Raw genomic sequence first — 23,190 nt, forward strand, 5'->3', positions numbered from 1 at the left:
GCCCGATGGCTCAGGAGGTTGGAGCTCCATGCTCCTAACTCCGAAGGCTGCCAGTTCGATTCCTTGAGTCCCGCAAGGGATGGTGGGCAGCGCCCCCTGCAACTAAGATTGAACATGGCACCTTGAGCTGAGCTGCCACTGAGCTCCTGGATGGCTCAGTTGGTTGGAGTGCATCCTCTCAACCACAAGGTTGCTGGTTCGACTCCCGCAAGAGATGGTGGGTTGCGCCCCCTGCAATTAGCAACGGCAACGGGACCTGGAGCTGAGCTGCGCCCAACACAACTAAGACTGAAAGGACAACTTGAAGCTGAACAGCACCCTCCACAACTAAGATAGAAAAGGACAACTTGACTTGGAAAAAAGTCCTGGAAGTACACACTGTTCCCCAATAAAGTCCTGTTCCCCTTCCCCCCCCCAAAAAAATAACTGAGCCAAAAGAGAATATCACCTATGTCTAGTTACTTTGTTTTGAACAGAGAACAATTAAGAGCACTTATTTACACTGATTTGCATCCTAACTACACAAAAGTGAACCTTATCCTAAGCCATATAAAGAAGTATAAATATTAAAAAGAACTGCCCACATTATGCAACTAGATTAGTTTGCAATTTAATGAAAATAGAGAAAACTTTTTGTAAAGGTTACAAATCCATCTAAATAGCCATCTGACATATTAACACAAACTCTACAGGACAACAAATTCTAAGTATTTTTTTACGGCATCCCTGGAATGAATTCTGTCAAACAAAACTAATCTAGAATGCTTCATGGAGAGAATGGAGGTGGTTTTGAAAACCTGAATAACATTGAAAACAAAATGCCACTTTAGAATTAGGAAATGAACAAAATTTAGATGAAGCAGGTGGGGATGAACAAAAAACAGAAAGTAAGTTTACTGGACTAAAACATACTAGCTATATACTTAAATAGAATGGTTAGTTCCACAGAAAAGCATTATATAGTAAAGAAAACAAAGTATTGTGATCCAAACAATATTTAGGAAAGTAAAAGTTAAAACAAGGGGGTGGGGAGGTAAAACAATGTTAAAACCTGACTCTCTACATCACTAATTTCTTTGAGCCCCCACCCACCTACACTCGATTACCCTCCCTACCCAACCTGACTATATAATATTACTGAGTCACTTCAACTCTGTTCTTACAAAATACGCCATATTTTGCCTGCCTCTTCATTCTGCTATATTCACCCACCAAGCCAAGATTTAACCTGGTTGAAAAGGGGCTTAGGAATCAGAAAGATCTGGTTTCAAGTTCCATCAGAACCTGGGCTCCTTACTTCACAACTCCAAGCCTATTCCTCATTGGTAAAGTGAGGATTACCTCAATTACTTGATATTTACATAGATGGAATGCCTGAACACAATATATATTACTTCTGTTTTCCTTATGTACTGCCACCCTCTCAATTAACTACACTACTTTTTCCCCCATTCCTAACCCACAGTAGTTATTATATATGTTCTCTACACATTTAAAATCCCAAAACCTCCTCCTTCCTTGATCTCTCAAGAAGTAACCTCCCTGCCTATGTGTCTCGAAAGACAACTATCATTAAACACAAGATTCTCTTCAAAGTAGTCAGTATACAAATACTAGACCAAAGCCTGCAGCAGACACCACCCCCCTTCTGAACCACTGAAGCATTATTGGTTGAGTTACTCAACTAAAACTTAACAGATGCTTTTTATTGTCCTATGTAGATGTGTCCTCTCACCCAGGTAAAAAAAAATCCCTAAATAAAGGTAATACATCTTCAGAATTCCTTACATATCCAACACCTATTGGGTACTATGATTTTCCAGCCTCCAAAGCCTATACAAAAACATTTAGTTTTTAGTTTCCCCACTGCCAGAAGCAGAATTTCTCCACCTGCTAAAGTAAGAAAGGAAGACTCTCCTTTTCAGGATTAGCTCACATTCCTTTTTACACCATCCCGTAGTGCTTTCCACATTTACATCTTTCCTTCTCCCACTGAGCCTGTCCACTCTTGCTTCTGTCTACTCAAATGCTGCTGTAATTCACAGCCACATTCAAGTGTGAAGCGTAAAGCCTTCTCAAATGAATCTGACACTAGTCTGAACTTTGTAACACTTATTATCTATATCAACATCTCCAAAGAAACATTAAAGTGCTTAGAGGTATTAATGTAGGGCCTAGTAACTTTGTGAATACTGCCCATTATATAGCTAAATCACTCTTTGAAAGTTACAATGTATATTCGCATTTCAAAGGCTCTGAGAAGTCCTATAGTAAAGACCTAAAGATACTTTAACCCAGCAACTTTGCAACTTATGTTACTATGGAACATTTATGTTAATGATCAGCAATTAACATTTTGAAGCACACTAGCATTCTCCAACGCACAATTTGGGATGTTCTGGTTTGGGGTTTGTTTGGCAATTAACTGGACTTTCTGATAACTTTTATAGTTATTAAATTTACAGGTGTGTGTGTGTGTTTTCCACAATTAGCCTAGAATTCCTTAAGAGCAAAGATTATTTTTATTACTCTCCTATTTCCTAGTGTCTGGTACATTGCGGATATTCAATAAATAGTCACAGAATCACAGCAGGTGAAGACAATACTGAATTTATTCCACATAGTCACTAACTGCATACTTAACTTCCTTTTCTTAAGGCAGAATATAGTGCTGTGGTATTTTGGACATTAAAAGAACTATGAAGAACAGAAACCTAGACCAAGACTTTCAACTGAAGACTTTTCTGAACTGCAGAGTTAAGTATTTCACTAACACAAGCATCCCTAACATCAAATCTTTAACTGATGACTTAACATCTAATAGAACCCCGACCTTCACTGCAACACACATATACATACCATTTTCCCCCGAAAATAAGACCTAACTGGAAAATAAGCCCCAGCATGATTTTTCAGGATGACATCCCCAGAACCTAAGTCCTATTGCATCTTTTGGAGCAAGAATTAATATAAGACCTGGTCTTATTTTCAGGGAAACACGGTACATGTACCACATAGAGATGCACACTCGCAATTCTTCTAATAGGATTAGTTACTGATTAGCAAAAATGCTCTATGTCCAGAAAAGAGTGATCAAAGTAATGAAGAAATCTGAAATTATATAATAACCAGCTGAAGGAACTGGGGAAGAAAAATTGGCAGGGAAAAGATCAGAAGGGTTATTGAAAGGAAGAGATTATTCATGGAAAAGTGAAGAGAAAGGGACTATGAATGGTTAAAAGTAGAGAAAGACTGATTTCAGCTCAAAATAAGAACTTCTAATAATTAGACCTGTACAAATGTGGAATGAGCTGCTCAAAGGAAGTGTATTTCCCATCACTGGAGATGAAAAAGCACAGACTGGACAATCCACTTGGCAGGAATGTTGTAGGACAAATTGAATGTCAGATGAGAAGTAGGACTAGAAGCCTCTTAAGATTCTTCTAGGGGCTGGCCCGGTGGCTCAGGCGTTCGACTCCCTCCAAGGGATGGTGGGCAGTGCCCCCTGCAACTAGCAACGGCAACTGGACCTGGAGCTGAGCTGCGCCCTCCACAACTAAGACTGAAAGGACAACAACTTGACTTGGAAAAAAATCCTGGAAGTACACACTGTTCCCCAATAAAGTCCTGTTGCCCTTCCCCAATAAAATCTTAAAAAAAAAAAAAAAAAAAAAGATTCTTCCAGCACTGTGTGTCTGGGGCTCTAAAATATCCATCTTGCTCCACCTCACTGCAGTACCAGCTCCCACCAACACCATCAAGGGGAGAGAAAGTAACACCATCAAGGGGAGAGAAAGTAAGAAAAAGATGTATTCCTGCCATCCTGACCAGGAATTCAGAATACATGTTCTGTGAAAACAAGGCCATGGAGAGTATACATAGTTCACAGAATCAGTACTACGCCACAGACAAAGTTAAATACATTTTTTTAAGAATCTAAAGGTCAGTCAACATTGTTTCTACAGTAAAATGTGTTCTATATTCTAAAGTGACTCAGCAAATTTTTACAACATATCCCGTTCACAAGATAGCCTATGTGTATTACCTTCTATGCTATACTAGTATTTCACTTTTGTTTCCCTAGAGTGTAAGTTCCTTGTGGACAGGGACTATTGTTTATATGTTTGTACCCACCCACAGATCTTTAGCATGCTGCTTGATTAACAATTCTGCTTCACTGATATTCAGCTCAGCAGAATGTAATGACATGTAATTAACTAGAGACTGAGCATAGTAGTGAGTGAGTTAGGGCACAGACTTCACAAATTCAAGTCCTACTCAAACTGGCTCCCGGTGTGATCCTGAGCAAGTCATTTAACCTGTCCAAGCCACAGTTTTTCTATCTGCAAAATGGTGAAAGTGAGGATTATGGAAAACACTCCACTTAAAAGTAACCGGGACACAGTAAGGGCTCAATAAATGCTTGGTATAGTGCTCATCACATAATGAATGTTATATATTAAATAAGGTCTGTTGCTTATTACAATTATTTTATGCAAAAACACTGTCAGACATTAGTATGAAGAGTTGATTTTATGTTTTAAAAAAGTACTACAATGCCCCCCTTTTCCTGTCAAAATATTAAAATGACTAACGTGATACGCAAATTATATACCTGAAACTATGATAAATGAAATCAGAAATGGGGCTCTGGGACAGAAATCTGCTTCTTCCAGACTTTTCCAAGAGAGTTCAACAGTCAAGTAGGACCGGCGATTTTTCTGCAGCCAAACAATGGTATTCTGAACCTACGTCAATTAATCGAACACGTCATACTGCCCCAGCATTTCTTCCTCTATGAGCGTGTTCGGTTTCTCTGTGGAGACAAGCTGCACCTAAGCCTTTAGGTCCCGCCTAGAACCTGAAAGTTTATTATAACAACTAGGCCCCAACGCTCCCCCCACCGGAGCACAGTACATTCTGACTGCACGGGCAGAGGCGGGACGAAGATGCGGCAGGCTACAAACTTCCTTAGGGGAAGGTATTGGAGGGGCTCCACAGTATCCATATCGTACCTGTGGCGGTCCAGCCAAAGCCCCACAAAGAACCGCCGATCCAACTTCAGTGACAGATGCGCCGCCACATCATCACCGTCTCGCCTAACACTCGGCACGCTCGTTCGGCGCAAACCGAGCAGCCCCGGCCCCTGATCCTTCTCTCTCTAGGTTTTCATTTCAACCATTTCAACCGCGTACCTACTCCAACTTCTGCAAAAGGGACCCGATCCTACCTGGGACAGATGTTCCAATAAACGCCAAGTCTGGAATCTGAGCGCATGCGCAGTTCTCCAAGCATCGCTCACGTGACTGGAAGGGGCTGGATCTTAGTTTGTTCGATATTTGATTAAAGAGTCTTAACGAGAGTTAAGGCATGGGGTACCTCCGTTGCGCATGTGCCTACTCCAAGCCTGACGGGAATTGTAGTTCTGCGGGTGAAGCGCTAGGCGAAAACAAAACTGCAATCCCGGCTCACATCTTCCCCGAGGGAGGAGGCGGGCCCAGCGCCCAGTGGCTGGGCTCTCAACCGCGCCCTGCGATGCTGCTGCTATGGGTGTCTGTGGTCGCAGTCAGTGCTCTGGCAGCACCAGCTCCCGGGACAAGTGGGCAGAGGCGGGAAGCAGCTCAGGTTTGGCCCGATACACCTAACGTGGTGCTAGTTGTGAGCGACTCCTTTGTAAGTACCGGGAGGAGGCTGGGGGGCGCCCCGCTCGAGATCCGCTGTCGGCCCTCAGCCTTTCCTGTGCTTCAGGCTTTGGGGAGCAGAATCTGAAACTTTCAAACATGTTTTACCCCTGATACAAAGAAATGCATTTTGTCTTGAGGCCCCGTATACACACATAACACGACATAGATAGGCATATAATACATACAAAACAATACTTTAGTAAATAAAGTACACTTAATAGAGTCTTTGCAAATCTTTCTTTTCATTTTTACTGCTAGCCTCGACCCACTAAATTATTTCACCACTACTAATGAACTTTTCATACCCCGTTTGATTTAATAGAGGGGGGGAAAATAACACTCTGCATCTCCATAAAAGCTTGTTAGCTTTCTAGCTGTCTTTTACCAGTTCACCTCAAGTTTGCAGGAATTAATGTGTGGGTGAGAAGTGAAGAAAGTTAACATTTTTATTACCCAGGTACCTGATAATCCTGTTAGTGCTGATTGAATTGTATTAGTTGATATAATTTGATCCATTCCCTTATATTCCGGTGACATTATATGCATGGGTGTTGTTGTTTAATCCTAAACTTGAACACTTTTTGGAACTTTCCAAAAACTACTATCAATACTACGTGATACTTTCAGTATTATCCATGATTTTAAAACAACCGCTTGGACAAATGTTTGGTTACTAATTATAACATTAGTTCATTATCACTGGGTGTTACTGTGGTCACAGAGATCGATAGCGTTAAGCATGTCTGGCACCAAAATCCTTTTAATCACTATGTCACATTGTATTGCCTTTCTCCTAGATTGACCAATAGTGATTAAAGTTACGTTATCTGGATATGCCCATAGAATTTGTTGAGAATGTTAAAGTAATCTTTATGATTATCTAAACTTAAGAGAACAGGCACAATTGAAAAGGAATGTAAGAGAGGTTTACTAGAGAGTGCTGTTGAGATCAAAGGGAGAAGAAGGAAGCAGGATTGCCCGGAGAGAGAGAAGTTGAGTTTTGTTGCTGTGTCAATGGAGACCTCAGCTGATCATAGGTGTAATTCTCAAACTAACAGGATGCTTTGGAACTGTATCCCGTTGTGGTGAGGGGACCAGGTCTTTGTACTCTCATGTTGGATGGCCATCAGTTTGCTCCCAGAATGGGGCATGATCATTGGCAAGGCAACTGTCTTCAGCAGAGGCAAGCTTTCATTCCTAAAAAAGAATCCAGGTGGTACATCCCAACATCCTAGAAACTTCCAAAGATGACTGCGATATTTGGTTTGTTATTTTTTTAAGTAAAGTATACATAGTAAAGAATACATAGATTTTTATATAGTATTTGTGTATATAAGTACATAAATATTGTGCACAGACTAATAACTCCTATGAATATACCAGGTTTCCCCAAAAATAAGACCTAGCCGGACAATCAGCTCTAATGCATCTTTCGGAGCAAAATTTAATATAAGACCCAGTCTTACCCGGTCTTACTTACTATAGTAAAATAAGACCAGGTCTTATATTAAGATAAGACTCGATATAGTATAATATAATATAATGTTAATATAATACAGGGTCTTATATTAATTTTTGCTCCAAAAGATACATTAGAGCTGATTGTCTGGCTAGGTCTTATTTTCAGGGAAACAAGGTAGAAGCAAAGATCCTTAACAAAATACTAGCAAATTCAATTCAGCAATATATAAAAAGGATTAGATACCATGACCAAGTGGGATTTATCCCTGGAATGTAACATGGGTTTAGTATCTGAAAATCAGTTAATGTAATACACTGTGTTAATCTAATAAAGGACAAAAGCCACATGATCATCTCAGTAGATGCAGAAAGAGTATTTGACAAAATTCAACAATACTTCATGAGAGAAGCACTCAGCCAACTAGAAATAGAAGAGAATTTCCTCAGTCTGATAAAGGTCATCTGCAAAAAAGCCACAGCTAATAACATACTTAATTGTAAAAGACTGAATATTTTCTCCCAAAGATCAGGAACAAGACAAGTGTATCTGTTCTTACTGTGTGTATTCAACATTATACTAGAGATTCTAGTCAGGGAGATAGATAAGAAAATGAAATAAAAGGCATCCAAATTGGAAAGGAAGAAGCATCTCTGCTTACAGATAACATAATCTTATATAGAGAAAATCCTTGGGAATCCACTACAAAACTATTAGAACTAATAAATTAAGTTTAGCAAGATACAAGATCAAATACAAAACTCAGTTGTATTCCTATACACTTGATTGATGAGCAAACTAAAAATAAAATTAAGAAAATAATTCTACTTAAAATAGCATCAGAAGATTGAAATATTTAGGAATAAATCTAACCTAAGAAATACAGTTAATATACTCTGAAAACTATAAAACATTATTGAAAGAAATTAAAGAACACCTAAATAAATGGGAAACCATCCCATGTTCATGGATCAGAAGATTTAATATTGTTAATATAGTAATAATCACCAAATTGATCTACAGATTCAATGCTATCTTTAAAAAAAATCCCTATGGTGTTTTTGCAGCAATAGAGAAACCCAGCCTAAAGTTCATATAGAAATTCAAGGGTCCCAGAATAGCCAAGACAATTTTATACAAGAACAAAGTTGGAAGATTTACACTTTCTAATTTCAAAACTTACTAGAAACTACAGAAATCAAGATAGTATGTTACTGGCATAAGGATAGAAATATAGATCAATGGACTAGAATTGAAAGTACAGAAATAAACTCATGTTTATAGTCGATTTTCAACAAAGGTCCCAAGATCATTTAATAGGGAAAGAATAGCCTTTTCAACAAATAGTGCTGGGGAAACTAAATATCCACATGCAAAAGAATGAAGTTGGACCCTGCCTCACACCATTTTCAAAAATTAACTCAAAATGAATCAGTATCAAAACTAAAAGCTAAAACTGTTAAACTCTTACAGAAAATATAGGTGCAAATCTTTGTGACCTTGAATTAAGCAATTAAAAAACGGGCAAAAAATCTGAACAGACATTTCTCCAAAGACAATAAACAAATGGCCTCTAAGCACATGAAAAGATACTCAACATAATTAATCATTAGGGAAATGTAAATCAAAACCCGATGAGACACCCAGTAAGATGGCTATAATCAAAAAGACACAATAATTAGAGTCGGCTAGGATCTGAGGGAATTGGAACCCTCATTCACACTACTGGTGGGAATCTAAAAAGATGTAGCCACTTTGCAAAACAGTTTAGCAATTCCTGAAATGGTTAAACATGAATTACCATATGATCCAGCAATTCTACTTCTAGGTATATATCCAAGAGAAATCAAAACCTACGTCTACACAAAAACTTATATGTGAATGTTCATAGCAGTATTATAATACTGCCAAACAATGGAAACAACGCAAATATCCATCAACTGGTAAATGGATTTTTAAAAATATAGTAATATTATTCAACGATAAAAAATAAATGTGGTATTGATAAATGCTGCAATGTGAATGAACCTAGAAGTCATTATGCCAAGTGAAAGCAGCTACTCACAAAGGACCACATATTATGTGATTCCATTTACAAGAAATGTCCAGAGGAAGCACATCTGTAGAGACAGAAAGATTAGCAGTTGCCTAGGATATGGGGGAATGGGAGGATACGAGGATGATGGCTAAGGAGTGCAGAGTTTCTTTTTGGAATGAGAATGTTCTCTGAATATATAAAATCATTGAATTGTACACATTAAATGGTGTATTGTATGGTACGTGAGTTATATCTTAATAAACTCGTTTTTAAGAAAGAAAAGAAGCACCTCTGTCTGTGTCTTCAAGGATATAAGCATCCTCTCTGCCTCTGTCCTCCGACCCCCGCACCTGCATTGGTTATAGTTTCGTTGATGTTTCAGGAGTGGGAGGTGGGACTGGAATATGTAGTGGGAACCTCATGCGTCTGATGCACCGATCTGCGAAGAACATATGCACAGTCCTGCTGTGATCACAGATCAGACAGTTAAAGCTACTGTTACATTCTGTCGTTAAAATGATGCCTTACAATCTAAACATCACTGGTTTTCCCTGGCCCAGAATGATGAGGAACTGAATACCAAGTCATGGTTCTAGAAGGAGCAATCCAAATCACAAAATCATAGCTACCAAAAGGCTCATCCATCCAAGGGGAAAGTTGGTGGGTCCCTGAGAGTCAAGAATAATAGCAGAATGCAGACATGAAGGCAATTTGGTATCATCTCTGTCACCTTTATGTAGAAAGGCAATCAATGGGCCTCTTTTTATTTTTTTAAATGCCCAGTATCAGAATACTTAATTTGTTTGAGCCATAGGAATGGCTTTGAGAAAACTGACATGGGCTATTAGTAAATTATGGAAGTTATCCTGAAAGCCATCTTGAAAGATTCTCTCTCCCAACTAAATTTAGATAGAACCGTACTTTGACGTATGACTGATTATCCATTGTAAATGACATCACCATATGAAGGAAAACTCACTTTCTCTGTGTTTGTCATCAAATAGCCATGTTAAGATCCATTTCTCAGACTGAATTATTATGTGGACCATCTCCCATTGATGCCATTATCAGTGGTACCTGTTGTAGCCTTTTAAAAAAATATTTGCTAGTGTATAAAAACTGCATGAAGTTAAAAAACCAAAATTTCTATAATAGAAAGTGTTTAATTTTTTCTCTAATAGTATAATAAAGTTGATCTTCATTTAGAGTATTATTGGCATGCTTTTGACACTGAGAATATGTGTAGCATAATTTAAATATTTCCTTAGAACTCAATCAAATACAAATCTTGCCATTGATGTACTTAATCCAGGTGTATTAAACTTTGCAAAAGTACACTGTTGAATTTTGAACATATTAAATTTGTCTTTCATAAATTGAACAGCTCTAGATTAAAGATTCATTTCATTTCACTCGCTAAGTATTTTTTGAGTGCCTAATATATCTCAGGCAGTAATCTTGACCCAGAGGACCTAGCCTTGACATAGATCAGCCTACTTTATATATATCCACTTGGAAGTCTCAGACAACTCAAGGGTTTAAGTATATCCTGTATCTTGGATTGGCTCATTTTTTAAAACTGTACTTGAATTTATTTATAATTATATTGAAAACATTCAAAGCTATAACTCCAGGACTAGAATATTCTTTCTTCTGTCTTTGCTCTTTACCAAGGGGAGTTCTTCAATTCCCAATTCAATTCCAAAGTGCGTATCTCCAACCCAAACATCTCTTCTAATCTTCAGGCTCATTTGTCTAGCTCCCTAATTGATATTTCCACTCGCAGGTATCTCTAACTTTCCATGCCCCTTAAACTATTTGAATGACTGGCTCCTTCTCATTCTTTAGGTCTCATACTTCCCAGAGAAGCCTTTCCTGTCCACTCTTATCAAAAGTAGGTCTCCTTTTTTATTCTGTATCTCAGGTGTTTTGCCTCCCCGACTAGACTGTAAGCTTTCTGTTTCATCTCCAGATCGTATCTCTAGATTTTTCACAGTGCTTAGCACACTGTAAATACTCAATAAATATTGGTTCAATCAGTCCATCATCCCCCAAAAGAACTTCCCAGGAAGTCCTTTAATTTACTTACTGCATTCAGATGAATCCAAGTGTAACACTGCCTTCAACTCTCAGATACTGATATCGTTGTCTATACTTGTTTTTATATTTTGAGGATTCTTAGGATCATATTAAAGTCTTCTGCTACTTGTGAATTTTGTGGATAAAATTAAAGGAAATAATTTTCTTTTGTGATACAATCAGTGTTAATTAAATTTCTTTATTCCAGGATGGAAGGTTAACATTTTTTCCAGGAAGTCAAGTAGTGAAACTTCCTTTTATCAACTTCATGAAAGCACATGGCACTTCCTTTCTGAACGCCTACACAAACTCTCCAATCTGTTGCCCATCACGCGCAGGTATGAACATGCTTAATATTAATGGAAGAAAGTGGCCACACACTGAAAATGTTTTTACAATTTAAAAACTTACACCCAAAAGTAGTATAAGAAGCCATATTTGGCATCTAATAAAAAAATTTCATATAAGTGATGTGTGTTTTAAAATATGTATTGGGTATTGGGGTTATTAGAATTTTGAGTTTATTTTTCAAGAGTAGGAAATTTTATCATCTAAAATGGTATTTAACTCATGTGTTACTGTTTCATTGTCTTATGATTGATGACTAAGAATATTTTGACTGTACAAGCAAATGAGGAAATACTCATATATCCTAGAAGAGTTCTATTTCCAAGAAAGTTTTTCAGTAAGAGTACCGGGAATTGGGAGGGGACTTCAGAGTATCCCACAAAGTAGTTAGAACTTCTCATACATATGTTTATTTGAATTTTTCCACATCATTTCAGATTACATACTTATCTCTCTTTTAAGTCTCAATTCACTTCTACCCGAAACCTAATTGTTCACATTTATTTTAGTAATTTAACAAATAGGCACAGTTTTAATGGCAAAATGTCAGTGACATTAAACCATAAGTAACTGAGAAATAGGGGAAAACTGCCATTCTTATAAATTCTGTCTCTTCCTTAACAGAGTTGTTTTCCTCTCTATAATATATGATTTTGGCATTTGGATCCCATAAATAGCACTCAGCGATTTGCTTTTGTCTGTAAGTTCCCTGCATGATATTCTCTCTGATTTGAGTCACAAGTTTCTTCACCTACATTTTCAGCACTATCAACTATATAATCACCAATGATTAAAGGAAAGCTAAACTATATGATAAATTATATTTCAATGATGAGGGACTAGGTATATTAAAAAACAGTTTTGTTAATTTTATATTCTTAATTGAGTACATGGAATGAGCAGTGGACAAGGGTGAGGTGATGATGCCCTGGGTTTGAATCCCCGATGGGTCGTGTCAAACAAGTCACACAGTTGCCTTAGCTACAAAAGCTGTATATGCTGTGTATCTCACAGGGTTGTTCCCTGTGCATCCAATGTAATAATGAACACAAAAGTGCTCACTTAACTCCTTAGGTTTCAAAACTGTTAAGTGACGCTTTTCCTGCAAGAAGTATTTTGAAGAGTTTGAACAAAGAGAAGGAATAATAGTAATGAAAATTAACATTTATTGCATTCTTACTGTGTGCCTGACACTATTCTAAGTGCCTTACATGTGTTCATTTATATAATCCTGACATTTCCTTAAAGTAGATATTGTTATTATCCCCATTTTGCAGATAGACACTAAAATACTGAAAGGTTAAGTACCTTACCAAAAGCCACTCCGTAACTGGCATTATTGGGATTCAAACCCAGGTAATCCCCCAGCCCACTCCTCAAAAATAAAGCATTTTGTTAGATGAGAAAAGGAAGCTTCTTCAACCCTATTATGTGTGTACACAGAAATGGAAAAAGGGCAAGAAGGATTTTTCCCAGTTTTATTGAGATATAATTGACATATAACATTTGTATTAGTTTAAGGTGTGTAACATAATCATTTAATATGTGTATGTATTGTGAAATGATTATCACAAGTTTAGTTAACATCTATCACATATCACAAATTTTTTTTCTTGTGATGAGAACTTTTTAAGATATATTTTCTTAGCAACTTTCAAATATACAATATGGTATTAACTGTAGTCACCATGCTGTACATTACATCCCTAGAACTTATATTTAACTGGAAGTTTGTACATTTTCACCACCTTCACCCATTTCCCCCAACCCCGCTTCTGGCAACCACAGGCTGCTCTGTTTCTATGAGTTTGGTGTGTGTTTTTTTTAAGATTCCACATACTCGTATATGTGAGATCGTACAGTATTTGTCTTTCTCTGTCTGACTTATTCACTTAGCATAGTGCCCTTGAGGTCTACCCATGGTGTCACAAGAGGCAGGATTTCCTTCCCATATCTAAGATATAGACATAAATATACATATAGATATCAATATACAATGTGAGACATAGAGATATAGATACCTGTATCTATTATAGCTTTGTAATATAGTTTGAAATCAGGGAGTATAATGCCTCTAGCTTTGTTCTTCTTTCTCAAGATTGCTGTGGCTATTCAGGGTCTTTTTGTGGTTCCCTACAAATTTTAGGATTGTTTGTTCTATTTCTATGAAAAATGTCATTGGAATTTTGATAAGGATTGCATTGAATCTGTGATTGCTTTGGGTAGTATGGACATTATAACAAAATTAAATCTTTCAATCCATGAGCACAGATTATCTTTCCATTTATTTGTATCTTCTTAAATTTCTTTCATTAATGTCTTATAGTTTTTAGTGTACATATCTTTCACTTCCTTGGTTGATTTTATTCCTAGATATTTTATTCTTTTTGATACAATTATAAATGGGATTGTTTTCTTAATTTCTCTTTCTGACGCTTGATTTGCAGTTTTCAAACCATCTTTGCATTCCGGGAATAAATCCCAGTTGATCATGGTGTATGATCCTTTTAATGTATTGTTTGCTAATGTATTTTAATGCAATTTAATGTATTCAGTTTGCTAATATTTTGTTGAAGATTTTTGCATCTATGTTCATTAGGGATGTTAGCCTGTAATTTTTTTTGTTTTGTAATGTCCTTGTATGGTGTTGGTATCGGTGTAATGCTGGCCTTCTAAAATGAGTTTGGAAGTGTTGCCTCCTCTTCTATTTTTTGGAAGAAGTTGAGAAGCTTTGGTATTAATTCTTCTTTAAACATTTGGTAGAATTCACCAATGAAGCCATCTGCTCCAGGACCTTTCTTTGTTGGGAAGTTTTTGATTACTGATTCAATCTCTTTACTCATAACTGGTCTGTTCAAATTTTCTATTTCTTCATGATTCAGTCTTGATTGGTTGTATGTTTCTAGGAATTTATCCATTTCTTCTAAGTTGTCCAATTTGTTGCCATATATTAGGTTGGTGCAAACGTAATTGCAGTTTTTGCAATTTTTAACCTTCTAAACCGCAATTACTTTTGCACAAACCTAATAATTATTCATACTAACCTCTTATGACACTTAAATATTTTGTGGAAAGCCAGTACAAGGAAAAGGAATAGGGAAAATCCTTGAGGATGTTAGAAAACGGGATCTGTACTTCAATTGACTGACTTGGAAAATTAACCAATAAATACTTAGTGATTATTTTTATGACTGAAAGAGGACTCTAGACTCAGGTTTTATGTTTAATTCTAGGTGTATTTACCTTAAACAACTTAACCTGTAAGCCTTAGAGACTCACCTGTAAAATGTAAATAGTAACTCCTTGTAGAGTTTTCCTCTTGATAAAATGAGGTAGCAGTCAGAAATGTTAGATAAAGCACCTAATGCAGATATGTTCGTGTGTTTTTTTCCCAGCGCATGAGCTCTGAACTAGTAGACTCTATTCTCTCTTGCAGTAATTGTCTTAATAGTTAAAACAAACTGTTAAGCTATAATATATTAACCCCAATTTCTTTCTTCCCTCAGCGTTGTGGAGTGGCCTCTTCACTCACTTAACAGAATCTTGGAATAACTTTAAGGGGCTAGATCCAAATTATACAACATGGATGGATATCATGGAGAAGCATGGTTACCAAACACAAAAATTTGGAAAACTGGACTATACTTCAGGACATCACTCCATTAGGTAAAAAATAAAACAAAAATAATCCCGATAGGCTCCTTTCTGCTATAGCACATATGTGTACTCTTTTTGACTTTTGTTTTTTGTTTCTCCACCAAGGTAAAAGTAAATCTCTTAATCCCTTAATTGTGTTAATTTGGCTAAAACTTTAGCTTGCTTTAATCTTATTAAAGTATTAAAATTGCCAATATGCTAGTAATTTTGTTTTTCTTAAACAGTAATGATCTATTAAAGTGTCTAAAAATTGTTTAGCCCATGATTTATTTTTACTGAGTTTCTGTTATATAATGACTGCATTATTATTCACTTTACAATATGTTTTAAAGACCATAATCTTCTTGCTACTTGCTTTTGTCAGTTCTCTTCAACATGAGTCTATTGTAAGTTTGTTTGGTTTGTGTTGTTTTTTTTTTTTTTCATTTCACTAAGTCCTCAAAAAACCAGGCAGCCAATCACGGTGGATAATAGTAGAGATCTAGAATCAGATTGCTTACTTTTGAATACTAATTTCTCTATTTAATACTAACCTGTAGCAGTATAATCTTGGGAATACTTCTAAACTAATGAACTGTAATTTCTTTGTTGTGAGGGTAAAATGAAATAATATGTGCAGAAAAGAGCTAACACAGTAGGTCTGATACTACAATCGTTAGAAAGGCCTGCTCTCAAAGTTGGCCCTGCACTGACATCTGGAAACTGGAATTTCTGGAGTGTTCCCTCCATTGTCTAACTGATAAAGTGACTTCCCATGTACCTACAGTGTTTGTACAGCGCTGTTTATGCTGAACACCTGCTTTCACTCTGGGATTCTATACATTTGGTACGTGCTAGGAAGAGGGTGTCTACATGATCTGCCCAACAACTTGGGTCACAGAACTGTGAGAGAATAAATTTCTGTCTCTAATGAGTCTCTACTGAGCTTCCCTGGTAGGCAGCACTGCATAGGTATTGTCACAGTAGATGCTGGATGAATTAAGTGTGCCCTTTGTGACACCACTTGGAAACTCATGCCTGCTTTCCTATGGACTTATTCTAGCATTTTTTCCCCTTTGCTGATTTTGCTTTGTGTCCTTTCACTGTAATGCATCATAGCCATGAGTACAACTATTTGCTGCATCCCATGCGTCCCCCTAGTGAACTTGGGTGTGATATGGGGGGGGTCTCCCAACATGTATGATTCCTGCCACAAATACATATTAAGACCTTAGAGCAGTACCTCTTGTCTAACAGGTGTTAATTGAGAATTATGGTAATAATAGTAGTGATGAGGACGATGCTAATGATGATGATAAGTAAGAACCAGACAAATAAATTCAATAAAATAATGGTGAGTGTAGTGCGATGAACAGTGTTTCTTAAAACTTCATGTCCGCCTAGAACTTCAGAAAGTGACCTTACTCAGAAATACATCCTATTTGCAGATGTAATTAGTTAAGGATTGCAGGTGAAATCACCCTAATCCAATGACAAGTGTCCTTATTCTAAGAGAAAAGGAGACAGACACACTGAGTAAGCAGTGTGAAGAAAGAGACTGCGACAGGAGTGATCACAGCTACCAGCAAAAAAATAAATAAATAAATAAATTAAAAAGACGGATTGCCAGGAGTTACCAGAAACTAAGAAGAAGCAAGGAAGAATTCTTCCCTAGAGCCTGTAGACAGAGCATGACCATGCTGATACCTTGATTTCAGATTTCTAGCCTCCAGAAATGTGAAAGAATAAATTTCTGTTGTTTTAAGCCACCCAGTATATGGTAATTTGTTATAGCAGCCCTAGGAAATTAATACAACAAATTTTGGGTAAACAGATACTAAAATAATCTAGAAGAATCTGAGTAGAGAAGGTCTTCAAATAATGCCCTTTGGTTCGCCATCATTTCAGTAATGTTGTTGAGATGCTCTAGGAACATAATGCTTGCTTGTATCAACTGGTAAAATTGGTTTCGTTCTACTTGTATGTCATTTCACTTAAAGTCACAGAAATGATGGAGGACATTAAGTGAGGACCTACTGTATTAATCTGGCTCTTCTGGTTAATGTTAAATTTCTTTCCTTTTCTGTCTTCCACAAGCTAAACAATATTAATACTGGAAACCCCAAAGTAATCCTGACATCTCTTGACCACCTAGTCTTCTAATCATTACCACATATTGTCAGCTCTACTTCTAAAATATTTCTCCAATTTGTTCACATCTCATCATCTCCACCAAGCTACTATTACCTCTTGCCTAAACTATTGGAATGGCCTTCTAATTCTTTTCTTCTATTTGACTCATTTTCTATAAGCGGGTACTGTGATCTTTTAAAAATATACATCTGATTGAATGACTTACCTGCTTAAAATCTTTCACCAGTTTTTCTTTGCAGGTAGGCTAAAATCTCAAATCCACCACACCGTTTCTAAGATCCTACATAATCTAGCCCCTGCCTACCTTCAGTCTCTTTTCGTGCCCCTCTTTCTCTCCCTCAGTACACACTTGGTCATTCTTTAATTTCTTTAACATGCTTTTTACTACCTCTGGACCATTTCACAAGCTAGTCCTTCTGTGCCAAACGCTCTTCCCTTACTCTGCTTGGCTAACATAGCAGAAAGAAAGTGTGGGAGGGGAGGTAAGTGTGGTGGAAGGAGCACAGGCTTTGAATCTGTAAGAACCATTAGACGCCCAGGTTCCCTGCTTACCATCCTTGAGGCCACCATGGTAATTATATATGTTCTCAATTCGTATAGCTTAATGTTTCTCTGAAGCCAATTCACAATAGGCCATTTTTTAATACTCTCAAACAAATGAAAAATAAAAAGCCTACTTCCAAACTGAGAGAATTGCTATGGGAAAAACTCTTTAAGTTTGAGCCTCTTGGCAAACAGCAAAGGGAAGCAAATCATAGGCTGCTAACACCACTCTTCCTATTCCGTCAGGCCAGCAGACAAGCGTCACAGGCTTTCTAAATAGAGAGCAGAGCAACAGCACTCAAGAACAGCAACCGTACAGCTCTCTGTCAGTCCCGCAGGATTCCGCAGCCTAATGAATAAGTCTGTATTTACCTGAATATATCTACTATTATTTTGTATCTAAGATCATATATACGTTTAGGTCAGTTTTCTCCATACTAAAGATGCGCTTATTTTATTCTTTTACAATAGAGAAAGACATCCATTCCTTTGGTCATTTTAGAAGTTTTTTAGAACCTCCCCCTATGCACCCGCCCACCCACTCACACACCTTATTATTTATTGATATTCAGTATCTAGAACAGCTTAAGTAATGCTGGGTGCATTCTCAACATGGTATTTTATACTAGTGCAAGCGCCTGCTGTTTTGTTTTGTTATTCTGCCCCGCTCATTTCTGATGAGCAGCAGATTCTCGGCTACAGCAGCAGCCTGTGGGGCTACCTTCAGATTGGCGTCTGCCATAACTGCTACATCAGTTTCTTGTAACGCGAGTGATAGTAGCTCTGAGCCTACACCGTCATTCCAGTTCTTGGATTTTTCCCCCCATTTAATTACTAAAGTTTAATGTATTATGTTTAGTTGCCCAAAATGAAATTTATCTCCTACTTTTCCAGTGTTAGCCATTTAAGAATTTGGAAGTTTGTCTCAATCTGCTTGAGAAGAGTCTGAAACTATTTAATAATGTGGAGATTTAACTTTTCTAACTTAATTAACTATTAGCATTAGCCAGGTGTGACCTAACTGAAGCGACTTATGGTTTAAAAGAAGAGGTTCAAACAAAGTCTAGATAATTACAGTACAGGGCAAAACATAGTGAGCTCTGTTTAAAGTAGGGAGCAATCACATCAATTTTTTAAGGGGTGGGAGAAAAGGCTATAAGGTACTATATTTAACCTATTCTAAGGTCCACAATTTTTCACAATTTAAATTCTCTAAAATTGCAATGCATCTTACAATTGATAATTACAAAATTCCCTTACATATTGGCAACATTTTTTCTTAATACTATGCATTTTTTTTAAAAAGTACATTAATAGCATTTTAGAGTTAATGAACTCGCACAGGAGTAGAACATCACCAGACTTAAATGGAGGACAGGAGAGGCATCCAAGTACAGGCTTTGAAGATTAAGAGAGGAGGACTCGTATAATAGCCTCGGGCAGCTGGCAGAAAATAACCGGCATTTTTCATCAGAGAAGATGATTCGATAGTCTCCATAAAGTGTTGGTTCTCTGAAAAAAATAATAATTATCCTGGAATTGTTCTGTTCTATTCTTTTCATCCTTGAACAGAACTCACTGGGCTAACTAGCCAAATTTTAGTTATCTAACAGATTTTAAATAATTCAGACATGTCGTGTGTCATCCATGCCCCCATTACCATTCAAATCAACTAATTTAAAATGTGTTGACTGAATTTCTTTGATCAAAGTAACCCAGAGAATAATGATCTCTATCATTTATTAAGCTCTTACTATCTATTAGGCACTGCATTTGTTTTAAGAGAAAATATTGCCAGAAAAGTGACTATGTATCTTTCTAAATTTGAAAAATCATATACTCAGAAATATAGATTGAAGATTTAACATCTTTTAGCAGGCAGAGGAACATTTTGCAAATTTATCAAAGATTAATTATGACTATGGCAGCCCCCAAATTAGATTTCTTAGCAATGAAATCATTTAACTACTTACAAGCATGATAGACATAAGAGTGTACCTTTTATAAGTCTTCTATTCATAAGTTAAATTGGGTCAGATCTGCACTTAGTATGGTAGTGTGAACATGCTATTTCTTCTAATTAAGTTCTTTTGTTTGGGAGAATAGTCACTTGAGCTCACTTACATAAGACTGGGGGGTATACCCGATAGAGAAGATGTGATCATAATGTAAGAATTGCCATCAGTGAAAGGGATTCGAATTATCACTCCAAGAACAGGGGCTGTAGTTACACTAGTGTCAAGAGATGGAACTGGGGAGTCAATGTGAATCTAACACAGCTTTAAGGACCTCAGTAGCAGGAGTTAGGGGAACTTTATTCTAGTTTTCTGTCATTAACAGGACTATGACTTGTTTCTCTCTGATCTGGATCTTTTCTCAATCATATCACCTCCTACCATACCTTTGACCTGCATGACCCTTTTTGACTCAGGCTGCATCTCCTTCTTTATGACTTTTCCTGTACCTCATTCATAGTTACGTTCTGGGTAACTTCCAGGTAGTTACCTGACTTCTTTCCAAATTCAAATTCCATAAATAAGGATGATAGTCCCAACTGGTACTTTATCCCAGACCCCATCATAATCTCTGACGAGGTTAAGGACCTGAGGATCTGGTCCTCAGGTCAGTGCCCACCCCAGGCCAATCAAACTCTTACCCTATTAATTTGCCAACTTATCCTAGATTCTTGGGGGAGCCAAAAAAGAGGAAAAAATGAACATTATGAGAAAGGAATCTTTACCTTCAACCATAATCTTCTCCCTGCTGCCCTAGTAATGCTGAAATGATTTGTTGTATCTCTACTTGAGTACCAGCAGTTACAGGAATCACGCCAAAGGTACACATAACCATGAAAAGACAAAAGAAGATGCCACTAAGATGGTCACTTCGCTGGCTCTCCTCACAACCAGCCCCATCCTTAGGTGTGGTCAGAAAGGAACCTCGTTAAAGAAACAAAAGGCTCCTTTGTTGCCCTCATCACTTAGGAAATTCCAAGGGTTTTCAGAGCTCTGTGCTGGAAAGACCAACTATCTATTTCTCATTATAAATCACAGTATTACACCTGGCAACTAGTTAGGTTGTGTTACAAGCTTGCCTATAATTTTCTTGCTTCCTTTAATAATTCATCAGCCATATTTTCCCATGTAAAACTCCTTGGTTGAAAAGAAACCACTGTGGTTCCTCAATATCTGTACAAATTTCAGTGTCCTGTTTCTTAACATCCTGGAGCTCTAGCACAAGTACAGTTGATGTAATAAACCCCTACATCCCACTCCCCTGCAATAACTCTAATACTCATCACATACAGTGAGATTTCAACAATGACTTAAGCAAAACACTGAGAAACTGTTACATTGTTTCGATAGCTATGATGCATTTTATAAACCTTACTATTTTAGGGTTTTCCTTGTGCTAGACAGAATTAATTAGAATCTGTTAGCTATAATTCCAATGAAATTCTAGTTTTCATTATATTTATCAAAACATATTGAGTGCCTACTACGAAAAATTGTATTTTTATTATGGCCACTTAAATTTCTTCACCTGCCTTCAAAAGGCAGATAAAAGTTCTATATCAGCTCATCTATGGGCCAGTGGTCGTTTTATATGGTTTGAAATTTTCCTTACATGGAGTATTGTGTCTCAATATAAAATAGTCTTCCTTTCTACATTGGTATCTGAATTTTTAAAACTCTTAATTGAGAGGGTACGACAGAGGTGCCTGCCTCAACTGAAACTTATGAAAACAAGCTTATTAGAAATGTCCAGAACTGCTTCCTAAACAATTATGCCAGCTAAATATACATTGATCGAGAAAGAGTAGTACTAAGTATTGCTACTCGCCAAGTAGTTAAATAAGACAGACTAAAGATTTAGAGAAGCTGAATTGATTGAATTGTTTAATTTTTAAATCAGCAAATAAAAAAATATAGATGATAATGGATAAGAAATTTCCAGCACTATTAGCTTAGACAGCTAAGATCATAGTTAAAATTATTCTTATAATGTGAAAAGATACAGCTGGAAACAAGTTAAAATATGAAACTTCAGAAACACATAAGGTGCACATAGGATGTAGTATTTTTAAAATATAAAGATTTATTGATAGGAGAAAATTATAGTAGCTTTGGGTTAGAAATACTATTTCTCTTTTTCTAACAGAAAAAAAAAAGACAAAACGCTAGAAAATTCAGAAGTACTAGGAATCCAAAACATCTTTGTTTTCCTAAATGTCTTGTTGTAAGAAAAAGTACCCTTTCTAAATAATCTTAAAGAACACATAGTTGAATGTTTATTCTTATTTTTTTCCTGATTTTTGAATTTACAATTCTTGATAACTTTCTTAATGATATCTCATGTAATTATCTCAATATTTACATGACTGAATCCAAAAATCGATTTCCATATTACTTTCCTATGTTTTTACAGTGCTACCTTGGTTTTCGAACATAATCTGTTCCGGAAGACTATCCGAGTTCTGAAACGTTCGAATACCGAGGCACAGTTTCCCCATAGAAAGTAATGTAAATGGATTAATCCCTTCCAGACCTTTAAAATCAACACCTAAACTAGCAATTTAGCATGAATTTTACTATCTAATGATACCATAGATCCATAAAATTTATGAAATGTTCGTCAACAGAGACGTTCAAAAACCGAGGTACTACTGTACTTAGTTTTTGAAACTTTTTTAATACATTACAGTGTATCTGTCTTTTTGCCCCCTCAGCAATCGTGTGGAAGCATGGACAAGAGATGTTGCTTTCTTACTCAGACAAGAAGGCAGGCCTATGGTTAATCTTATCCCTAAAAAGACTCAAGTAAGAGTAATGGAAGGGGACTGGGAGACTACAGACAGAGCAGTAAATTGGTTAAGAAAAGAAGCAGTTAATAGCACTCAACCATTTGTGCTGTATTTGGGATTAAATTTACCACACCCTTATCCTTCACCATCTTCAGGAGAAAATTTTGGATCTTCAACATTTCACACATCTCTTTATTGGCTTAAAAAAGTAAGTACTCTATGTGTGCTCAAAAGTAGAATTTAACATTATATCTGTAAGTCACTAGTATTTACTCACTAATTCTTTTATTATCATATTTAAAGAAAGTTTTGAAACTTGTATATTCTCATTAAATCAAATTGACCAACAACTGGTTGATGAAAATTGAAGGGGCAATTTTACAGAAATAAGTGTTACAACTTAGAAACATATTTCTGAATTAGATACATTTACATATAATACGAA

At 36.7% G+C, this 23,190-nt stretch overlaps 2 protein-coding genes across 10 annotated transcripts in view; one reads left to right on the forward strand and one right to left on the reverse strand.

The window, feature by feature from the left end:
- SKIC3 (SKI3 subunit of superkiller complex) overlaps nucleotides 1–5,299 on the reverse strand; it is a 75,606-nt gene extending 70,307 nt beyond the window's left edge. For 3 of the 9 annotated variants that reach the window (XM_033110163.1, XM_033110158.1, XM_033110159.1), the window contains exon 1: nucleotides 5,231–5,293. Coding sequence is in view for 1 of the 9 variants with exons in the window: in XM_033110157.1 (XP_032966048.1) it covers nucleotides 5,231–5,277 (47 nt within the window). In the remaining 8 variants the exon portion in view is untranslated. Of the gene's footprint in view, nucleotides 1–4,615; nucleotides 4,792–5,015; nucleotides 5,194–5,230 lie in introns of those variants that run through there. The other 6 variants (XM_033110165.1, XM_033110164.1, XM_033110162.1 and 3 more) reach the window with 5 other exon arrangements.
- A 139-nt stretch (nucleotides 5,300–5,438) lies between these two features.
- Nucleotides 5,439–23,190, forward strand: part of ARSK (arylsulfatase family member K) — a 35,271-nt gene continuing 17,519 nt past the window's right edge. Inside the window, 4 exon segments of the mRNA XM_033109789.1 lie at nucleotides 5,439–5,673; nucleotides 11,469–11,598; nucleotides 15,115–15,274; nucleotides 22,671–22,953. Of these exon segments, the coding sequence (XP_032965680.1) occupies nucleotides 5,536–5,673; nucleotides 11,469–11,598; nucleotides 15,115–15,274; nucleotides 22,671–22,953 (711 nt within the window). The 5' untranslated portion in view covers nucleotides 5,439–5,535.

Source organism: Rhinolophus ferrumequinum, chromosome 7 (assembly GCF_004115265.2).
Source record: "Rhinolophus ferrumequinum isolate MPI-CBG mRhiFer1 chromosome 7, mRhiFer1_v1.p, whole genome shotgun sequence".
Classification (NCBI taxonomy): domain Eukaryota; kingdom Metazoa; phylum Chordata; class Mammalia; order Chiroptera; family Rhinolophidae; genus Rhinolophus; species Rhinolophus ferrumequinum.